At 45.3% G+C, this 10,352-nt stretch overlaps 1 protein-coding gene across 1 annotated transcript in view; it reads right to left on the reverse strand.

The window, feature by feature from the left end:
- Positions 1-10,352, reverse strand: part of POLN (polymerase (DNA directed) nu) — a 147,468-nt gene that overhangs the window by 84,705 nt on the left and 52,411 nt on the right. Inside the window, exons 10-11 of the mRNA XM_010850601.1 lie at positions 4,659-4,742; positions 4,255-4,350 (exon numbers count right to left, since the gene is read on the reverse strand). Coding sequence (XP_010848903.1) covers positions 4,255-4,350; positions 4,659-4,742 — 180 coding nt within the window. The remainder of the gene's footprint in view (positions 1-4,254; positions 4,351-4,658; positions 4,743-10,352) is intronic.

The following is a 10,352-nucleotide window of genomic DNA, read 5'->3' on the forward strand; positions in this document are numbered from 1 at the left end:
GGTGTCTCCTGGTGGCTCAGCTGGTAAAGAATCCGCCTGCAATGCGGGAGACCTGGGTTCAGTCCCTGGGTTGGGAAGATTCCCTGGAGAAGGGAAAGGCTACCCACTCCAGTCTTCTGGCCTGGAGAATTCCAGGACTGTATAGTCCATGGGGTTGCAGAGTGGGACACGACTGAGCGACTCTCACTTTCACTTTTCAGTTGTTGAGTCGTGTCCCACTCTTTTCGACCCCACGAACTGCAGCACACCTGGCTGCCCTCCTTTCACTATCTCCAAAGTTTGCTCAAACTCACTTCCACTGAGTCAGTGATGCCATCCAACTGTCTCATCCTCTGTGGTCCCCTTCTCCTCTTGCCCTCAATCTTTCCCAGCATCAGGGTCTTTTCCACTGACTTGGGTCTTCACATCGGATAGCCAAAGTATTGGAGCTTCAGTTTCAGTCCTTCCAATGAATATTCAGGATTGATTTCCTTTAGGATTGACTGTTTGATCTCCTTGCTGTCCAAGGGACTCTCGTGTCTTCTCCAGCACCCCAATTCAAAAGTATCAATTCTTTGGTGCTCAGCCTTCTTTATGGTCCAACTCTCACATCTGTACATGACTACTGGAAAAACCATAGCTTTGACTAGACGGATCTTTGTTGGCAAAGTGATGTCTCTGCTTTTTAATATGCTATCTAGGTTGGTCATAGCTTTTCCTCCAAGGAGCAAGCACCTTTTAATTTCTTGTCTGCAGTCACCGTCCACAGTGATTTTGGAGACCAAGGAAATGAATTCTGCCACTGTTCCCACTTTTTCCCCATCTATTTGCCAGCAAGGCTAACAGAATATGGTTCATGTTGACTACGCCTTTGTGAAGAAAACTGCAGGGCACCGTCTTAATCCCATCCACAGGAAAGCACCTTGACACAGGGGAGAATCGCATTTCCTCCTCTGCTGCTGGTTGTCAGGAAGAGTTGGGGAGCGACACAGGAGAGGGAGAGGGTGCCCGGACACAGAATAAATCAGGCCGAGACCGCCAGCTGGGGGGCAGCCCGAGGGGACAATTATGGCTCTCTCAGGTCCCACCGCTACTGGAAATCGAGGGCACACTGCCATGTGGCACTGAAGCCCACCCAGACTCTTCAGCATGGTGGTCCTGCTCCCTGCCCTGGCCACGCTCTGTGAACAAGCAGCCCCAGTAAGGGGTGGTCCTAGGCCATCTGGCTCTGGGGACGTAGCAAACAAGGCAGGTGAGGTGTCTGGTCTGTGCAGCCTACTTCCTACTGGAATAGCAAACAAGTAACTAGGCAAGTTTATCTTAGTTTTAAATTTTTTATTGGCATATAGTTGACTTGCAGTGTTGCATTAGATTCAGGTGTACAGCAGAGCGATTATTCACACACATGCATCCCTTCTGTTTAGGTTCTTTCTCATGTAGGTCATCACAGGATTCTGAGCACAGTTCCCTGCGCTGTGTACAGTAGTTCCTTGTCGGTCATCTATATTATATATGCGTTAGTCACTCAGCTGTGTCCGACTGTCTGTGACCCCATGGACTGCAGTCCACCAGGCTCCTCTGTCCCTGGAATTCTCCAGGCCAGAATACCGGAGTGGGTTGCCATTTCCTTCCCCAGTGTTATATATCAGTTCAGTTTAGTAGCCCAGTCGTGTCTGACTCTTTGCAGCCCCATGGACTGCAGCACACCAGGCTTCCCTGTCCATCACCAACTCCAAGAGCCTACTCAAACTCATGTCCATTGAGTCGGTGATGCCATCCAACCATCTCATCCCTCCTCCTGCCTTCAATCTTTCCCGCCATCAGGATCTTTCCAATGAGTCAGTTCTTCTCATCAGGAGGCCAAAGTAGTGGAGCTTAAGCTTCAGCATCAGTCCTTCCAATGAATATTCAGGACTGATCTCCTTTAGGATTGACTGGTTGGATCTCCTTGCAGTCCAAGGGACCCTCAAGAGTCTTTTCCAACACCACAGTTCAAAAGTTTCAATTCTTTGGCACTCAGCTTTCTTTATGGTCCAACTCTCACATCTGTACATGACTACTGGAAAAACCATAGCTTTGACTAGACAGACCTTTGTTGGTAAAGTAACGTCTCTGTGTTTTAATACGCTGTCTAGGTAGGTTATAGCTTTTCTTCCAAGGAGCAGGCGTCTTTTAATTTCACAGCTGCAGTCACCATCTGCAGTGATTTTGGAGCTCCCCAAATTAAAGTCTCTCACTGTTTTCATTGTTTCCCCATCTATTTGCCATGAAGTGATGGGACCGGATGCCATGTTCTATACAGTAGTACGTATACATTCAACCCAAGTCCTGATTTATTCCTCACTTGCCACCCTTTCCCCTTTGTAAGCATAGTGTTTTCAATGCCTGTAAGTCTGTCTCTATTTTATAAGCACGTCCGTCTGCATCGTCTTTAAAACACTAGGTTGCACGTGTGAGTGCTGTGGCACTTGTCTGCCTGCTGCGTCAGTGGCGTGACACTCACCGGGTCCGTCTATGTTGCTCCGAGTGGCATTATTTCATTCATTCTTTTCCTAAAAAATTTTTTAATGACTTCCACATATTTTTATTTTTTGGCTGCTCCACATGGCATGTGAGATCTTAGTATCTCAACCAGGGATCAAACCCATACCCCCTGCAGTGGAAGCCAGGAGTCTTAACCACAAGGGCCAGCAGGGAAGTCACCATTTGCTCTTTTTATGGTCGAGTAATATCCCACTGTGTATATGGACCACATCATCTTTACCACTCCTCTGTGGATGGACATTTAGGGCACCTCCATGTCTTGGCTACTGTGAATAGTGTTACAGTGAATACCACAGTGCACGTATCTTTTCCAATTATGCTTTTCTCCAGGTATATGCAGGATTGCTGCGTCAAACGGTAGTTCTATTTTTAGGTTTTTAAGGAACCTTCATACGGTTCTCCATTGTAGCTGCATCCGTTTACATTCCCACCAGCAATATAGGAGGGTTTCCTTCTCTCCACACCTTCTCCAGCATTTTGGCAAGTTATAAGCAGAAAACAAATCAAGGTGAAGGAAGAGGCTGCAACCAGGGGCCTCACAGTCATCTGTGACAAGGAGGTTTTTCTGGAAGTAGTACTTAAGCTGACAGTCAGAAGCCAGCTGAGCAAAACCCACATGGAGCCTCCAGCCTGAGGAGGGAGCTTGTGGGAAGTGTGCTCGGTGGAGCTGGGAGTGTGGCATGTGGGGGAGAAGGAAGGACTGGGCCCAGGCCCCCGGGCATGGGCGGTGGACACCCTAGAGAGCTGGGGTCTTTCTCTGAGCGCCGTGGAGAGCCGAAGGCAAGGCAGCACCATGACTTCTCTGGCTTTAAAAGACCCTTCTGCCCGGATATGGTGCGTCAGCAGCACGGGAGGGTCACTGCCGGCTCTGAGGACACAGGAGGCGGCTGCTCACCAGGGTGGGGACAACTCAGGCAGAGAGCAGAGTCAAGTCCCGCCAGCGAGTGGTCCTTCCGGGGACGAGGGGAGGAGGCGTCCCTTGGTAACTGCTGTCCGGCCGCTGAGGGCCGGGTCGGGGGACAGTCAGCCAGCACAAAGCTCTGCCAGGGCTGAGATGAACAGAAAGTGGGGGCTGGAGGGGCAACGTGCACAGGGCAGTCTGGAAGGAAACCTTCCGCTGTTGCGGAGTCCAAGCGGGACAAGGCACAGAGAGCGACCGGGGCCTGCATGGTGGCACTCGCAGGAGCAACGCAGGTCATCTCGCTGAGCTGCCAACCTCCTCTCTGCAGGCTTCCGCAGGCACCACTTACTGGATTCTGAACATCTACTCATTCTCTGCCGCTGAATTAAAGTACATGTCCCTACTCTCTGTCTTTTTAAAAATGCACTCCTCCCAAGACAAGGACAGCTAAATTTTCTAAAAAACTTAGGGAAAGAAGACAACTGATGACTTTCCCCCACTTGCAGTCTCTTATGAGGGTATGAAACTAAGAGGTCATGACTAGATGGTCAAGAATTTGGTTTTCAGGACAAATCCATCAAACCGTCTTTGCAGGAAATCAACCTAATTTATTACCACTGGAAAACTGTACTGTAAAAGCCTGTGTTCCTCATTCACACCTGAAGGGCAACCTTGGGGCAGGGACCCCTCTCCTGCTGCAAAAGGAAATGACTGAATGGAATTGCTCCGTGGAGGTTGCTGCAGGCTCGTCCGGCATAAGGAGCCCGGGGGCCTGAGAAGGACTCGCGTGCCGTGTGGATGTGCTGCAAGGGGACACTGTCGAGCCTTACCTCGGCTCCTGACGTGGACGGGAGTCTCCGCAGCCCCGTCGCGGGGGACGCGTCCTGTGGGCGCAGCAGATGCAGCCGCAGCTTGCCAAACAGGATCTGCAACAGAGGCAACGTTCCGTGGCGAGCGTCCCAGCCCTCAGAGGACCTGCACGCCACCACCACAAAGGCCAGCAGCCGGCCAAAGAGGACACCTGATCAGGTGCTCCCAAATGCGTGGGTCCTGACTCGGTCCTGCTCTTGGATTTAGGAGCCTTGAAGTGATGAATCTCAGCGTGAGAGAACACGAGCCACCCACGTACTTTTCAGACAGCCACATACAATAATGCTCGTAAAATCAGAATAAATCTCCCTTTAACCCCTGAATAGGAAGCATGTTCTATCAAAGAACCGAAATTCAGCTTTACCTCTCGAAGCTGATGATTACTCGTGATAAGAAACCGTTCTCCTGCAACAAAATGGGCTTCTTGCTCCAGTTCCTTGAGACGAGACTACGAAAGCAACAAACACGAGCTTACTAACAGTGTTCACAATTTAAGATGATTTAATTTGCACACCAAATAATTCTCAACAAAAGATCTTGTAAGAACAAAAAAAAAATAATTTATAATTTACCGAAATGAGAGATTACAAAATACAAATGTTGACTCATGATGGAATATTCAGCTCATAGAATCAGTCTCCTAAGTGAAGTGGATCCAAGGAGACAAACTGAAAGAAGTAAAAATAGTAAACACTTCACCGAAGAGAAGGAGGGAAAGAAGGATTCTCCAGCAGCATTCTGACCAGCGACAGGATCCAGCATCACCCCGTAACCTCGAGACTCGCCTAGGATCCCGAGGCAGGAGACGCAGGTCCACACTGCACGGCGACCTCTGTGACTGCGAGGCAGGACCCTCCCTCCCAACGGAGGCAGCAGCTCTGACAACCACGCAGACTGGCACTCAGTCCAGGCGAGGGGCAGGGGCGCAGCAGGCCCACAGCAAAGACAAAGGCACCTTATGAAGCAGCTGATAGCCACACTGCTGAGCACAGCAGCAGGACGTGCTGAATTCACGAGCCCCTCACCTCCTCTCTTTGTGGTCAGAAGAAACGTAGAAAGACAGAGAGGTTGGCAGAATGAATAGAGACGCACGGCCCACCTATATGCTGTCTGCAAGAGGCTCCTTTTAGAGATACAAACAGGCTGCAATGGGAAGGACAGAAAAAGATACTCCATTCAAACAGTAATGAAGGCAGAGCAAAGGTGGCTGCATTACTATCAGACAAAGCAGAACGTAAATGAAAGCTGGTTCTAAGAGACAAAGGGTGATGTGCTATTCTTGATGCAGCAAGAAGACATAACAATATAAGCATCTACATTAACATGTCCGTAGACCATTAAAATATACGAAGAAAAACTAACAGAACTGCAGGGAGACATGGACAGTAGTTCTACAGTAACGGTTGGAGATTTGAATACCCCACTCACAGTAATGATTAGAACAACCACAACATAGCCCCATGGGCTGCATCTCCATGGAATTCTCCAGGCAAGAAGACGGGAGTGGGTGGCCATTCCCTTCTCCAGGCTATCTCCCTGACCTAGGGAACGAACGCAGGTCTCCTGCATTGCAGGCAGATTCTTTACCACTGAGCCACCTGGGAAACCCGTAAGTAAGGAAATAGAGAACTTAAACAACAATAAAAACAGCTACATCTAACAGACAGCACATAACACTCTACCCAACAATAACATCCACATGGGATATTCTCAAGTGAGTATCGGATATTTTCCAAGATAGAATATATTTTAAGCCACTGAGTCTCAAGAGATTTTAAAAGATTGATATCATAGAAAATATGATATGACCGCAGGAAGTTGAAGTTACAAATCAATAACAAAAGGAAAAATAAAAATTCACAAAATTGTATAAATTAAACAACACATTTTTAAATAAGCAAAAGATCAAAGAGGAAATAAAAAGCAAATTTACAAATTACTTAGACATGAATGAAAACAAAGCCACAACATACTGCATATGGGATGCAGTGAAAGCAGTGCTAAGGAGGAAATTTACAGCCATAAATGCTTATATTAAAAAACAAGAAAGCCTTGAACTCAATAACCTCACTTCACAAATGAAGGAACTAGAAAAAAGAGCAGACTAAACCCAAAGACAGCAGAGGAAGGAAACAATAAATATGAAGCTGAGTTAAATGAAATATAGAATATAAAAACAATAAAGAAAACCAGTGAAACCAAGATTTGATTCTTTAAAAAGATCAAAAAAATCGACAAACCTTTAGCTAGCTGGACTGAGAAAACAGAGAAGGCTCAAACTACAAAAATCAGAAATTTAGGTGAAAATATTACTACCAATTTTACAGAAATAAACAGGATTATCAGAGAGCACTATGAACAACTGTACACCAGCAGATTGGATAAATTAGATTAAACAAATTCGTAGAAACACAAAACCTGCCAAGACTAAATCACGGAGAAATAGAAAAACAGAATAGACTATAGCTAGTAAGGAGCGGAAATCAAATAAAAAATCTTCCAACAAACAAAGCCCTGGATGCAATGGCTTCAGTGATAAATTCTACCAAACACTTATAGAAGACCTAATCCAATCCTTCTCAAAATTTTCCCCCAAAATTGAAGAGAAGGCAGCATTTCCCAGCTCACTTTGAGGCCAGCAATTATCCTGATACCAAAGCCAGACAAACACACACAAGGAGACTGCAGACCAACGCCCTTTATACACAGTGATACAAAGCTCCTCCACAACTGCCAGCAAGCAGAATTCAGCAGTGTACTGGAAGGTTATACACCATGACCAAGTGGAATTTATTCCTGGAATGCAAGGATGGTTCAACGTATGAAAATTAATCAATATAATACGCCACACCAACAGAATGGATGGCGGGGCGGGGGGTTACATGATCATTTAAAAAAATGCCAAAAAAAGCATTTGAGAATATGATACAAACTTTTTTGATAAAAAACGTTTTATGATTTAAAAAAAAAAAACACTCAGAAAGCTAGGAATGGAACAAGACTATCTCAATATAGTAAGTCAAAGATTAAAAGCTCACAGCAAGCATCATTTTCGGTGGTGAAGGACTGAGAGCTTCCCTGAGATCAGGAAAAAGGCAAGGATGCTTGCTCTCACCACTTCTATTCAACATGGTGTAGAAATTCTAGCCAGGGCAATTAGGCAAGAAAAAGAAAGAAAAGGCACCCAAATTGGAAAGGAAGAAGTAAAATTGTCCTTGCTTGCAGATGACATGATTTTATATGCAGAAAAATCCTAAAGATTCTACCAAAAAAAAATGGTTAGAACTTTCTGAACACAGCAAAACAGCAGGATATAACATCAACACACAAACATCAGTTTCATTTCTACACACAATATGAAATGGAAATTACAAAAACAATTCCATTCGCCACAGTATCAAAAAGAGTAAAATACTTAGGAATTAACTTAACAAGGAGAAACACTTACACAACGGGAGCCACAGCAGGTTGTGGTTGTCGTTCAATCGCTCAGTCGTGTCTGGCTCTTTGCGAACCCCATGCACTGCAGCCCCACCAGGCTCCTCTGCCCATGGGATTTCCCAGGCAAGAGTACTGTAGCCATTTCCTTCTCCAGGGAATATTCCCCACCCAGGGATTAAACCCATATCTCCTGCACTGACAGGCAGATCCTTCACCACTGAGCCACCAAAGAAGCCCACAAAACATTGCTGAAAGAAATTCAAAATGACATAAATAAATGGAAACACATCTCATGCTCTTGGGTTGGAAGACAATATATTAAGAGGTCAATACTAGTCAAAGTGATCTACAGATTCAATGCAACCCCTACCAAAATTCTAAAGACAGTTTTTTCAGAAATAGAAAAATCCACCCTAAAATTTATATGGAGTCTTAAGGAACAGCAAGTAGCCAAAATAATCTTGACAAAGAAGAACAAAATTGCATGACCCACACTTCCTGCTTTCAAAACTTACTACATGGTTACAGTAATAAAAATCGTGGTATTGCCATAAACAGGCCTGTGCCTCAGTGGTAAAGAATCAGCGTGCAATGTAGAAGATGTAGGAAATGCGGATTTGATCCCTGGGTCAAGAAGATGCCCTGGAGAAGGAAATGGCAACCCACTCCAGTATTCTTGCCAGGAAAAAATCCATGGACAGAGGAGCCTGGTGGGCTACAGTTTGTCAGGTTGCAGAGTCAGACACAATTGAGCATGCTTTCCATTTTCCATTGGCATAAAGTAAACATACAAACCAAACATACTCATAAAATAGTGAGCCCAGAAATAAACCCTTGCAGTTCAGTTCAGTTCAGTTGCTTAGTCGTGTCCGACTCTTTGAGACCCCATGAATCGCAGCACGCCAGGCCTCCCTGTCCATCACCAACTCCCGGAGTTCACTCAAAGTCCTGTCCATTGAGTCGGTGATGCCATCCAGCCATCTCATCCTCTGTTGTCCCCTTCTCCTCCTGCCCTCAATCCCTCCCAGCATCAGAGTCCTTTCCAATGAGTCAACTCTTCGCATGAGGTGGCCAAAGTATTGGAGTTTCAGCTTTAGCATCAGTCCTTCAATGAACACCCAGAACTGATCTCCTTTAGGATTGACTGGTTGGATCTCCTTGCAGTCCAAGGGACTCTCAAGAGTCTTCTCCAACACCACAGTTCAAAAGCATCAATTCTTTGGCGCTCAGCTTTCTTCATAGTCCAACTCTCACATCCATACATGACCACTGGAAAAACCATAGCCTTGACTAGATGGACTTTTGTTGGCAAAGTAATGTCTCTGCTTTTCAATATGCTATCTAGGTTGGTCATAACTTTCCTTCCAAGGAGTAAGTGTCTTTTAATTTCCTGGCAGCAATCACCATCTGCAGTGATTTTGGAGCCCCAAAAAATAAAGTCTGCCACTGTTTCCACTGTTTCACCATCTATTTCCCATGAAGTGATGGGACAAGATGCCATGATCTCAGTTTTCTGAATGTTGAGCTTTAAGCCAACTTTTTCACTCTCCCCTTTCACTTTCATCAAGAGGCTTTTTAGTTCCTCTTCACTTTCTACCATAAGGGTGGTGTCATCTGCATATCTGAGGTTATTGATATTTCTCTTGGCAATCTTGATTCCAGGTTGTGCTTCTTCCAGCCCAGCATTTCTCATGATGTACTCTGCATATAAGTTACATAAGCAGGGTGACATATACAGCCTTGATGTACTCCTTTTCCTATTTGGAACCAGTCTGTTGTTCCATGTCCAGTTCTAACTGTTGCTCTTGACCTGCATATAGGTTTCTCAAGAGGCAGGTCAGGTGGTCTGGTATTTCCATCTCTTTCAGAATTTTCCACAGTTTATTGTGATCCACACAGTCAAAGGCTTTGGCATAGTCAATAAAGCAGAAATAGATGTTTTTCTGGAACTCTCTTGCTTTTCCCATAATCCAGCAGATGTTGGCAATTTGATCTCTGGTTCCTCTGACTTTTCTAAAACCAGCTTGAACATCTGGAAGTTCACAGTTCATGTATTGCTGAAGCCTGGCTTGGAGAACTTTGAGCATTTCTTTACTAGCGTGTGAAATGAGTGCAATTGTGTGGTAGTTTGAGCATTCTTTGGCATTGCCTTTCTTTGGGATTGGAATGAAAACTGACCTTTTCCAGTCCTGTGGCCACTGCTGAGTTTTCCAAATTTGCTGGCATATTGAGTGCAGCACTTTCACAGCATCATCTTTCAGGATTTGCAATAGCTCAACTGGAATTCCATCACCTCCACTAGCTTTGTTCGTAGTGATGCTTTCTAAGGCCCACTTGACTTCACATTCCAGGATGTCTGGCTCTAGGTGAATGATCACACCATCGTGATTATCTGGGTCGTGAAGATCTGTTTTGTACAGTTCTTCTGTGTATTCTTGCCACCTCTTCTTAATATCTTCTGCTTCTGTTAGGTCCATACCCTTTCTGTCCTTTATCGAGCCCATGATAAAGGACATGAAATGTCCCCTTGGTATCTCTAACTTTTTTGAAGAGATCTCTAGTCTTTCCCATTCTGTTGTTTTCCTCTATTTCTTTGCATTGATTGCTGAGGAAGGCT

The sequence above is a fragment of the Bison bison genome, unplaced genomic scaffold, assembly GCF_000754665.1.
Source record: "Bison bison bison isolate TAMUID 2011002044 unplaced genomic scaffold, Bison_UMD1.0 scf7180017851375, whole genome shotgun sequence".
Classification (NCBI taxonomy): Eukaryota; Metazoa; Chordata; class Mammalia; order Artiodactyla; family Bovidae; genus Bison; species Bison bison.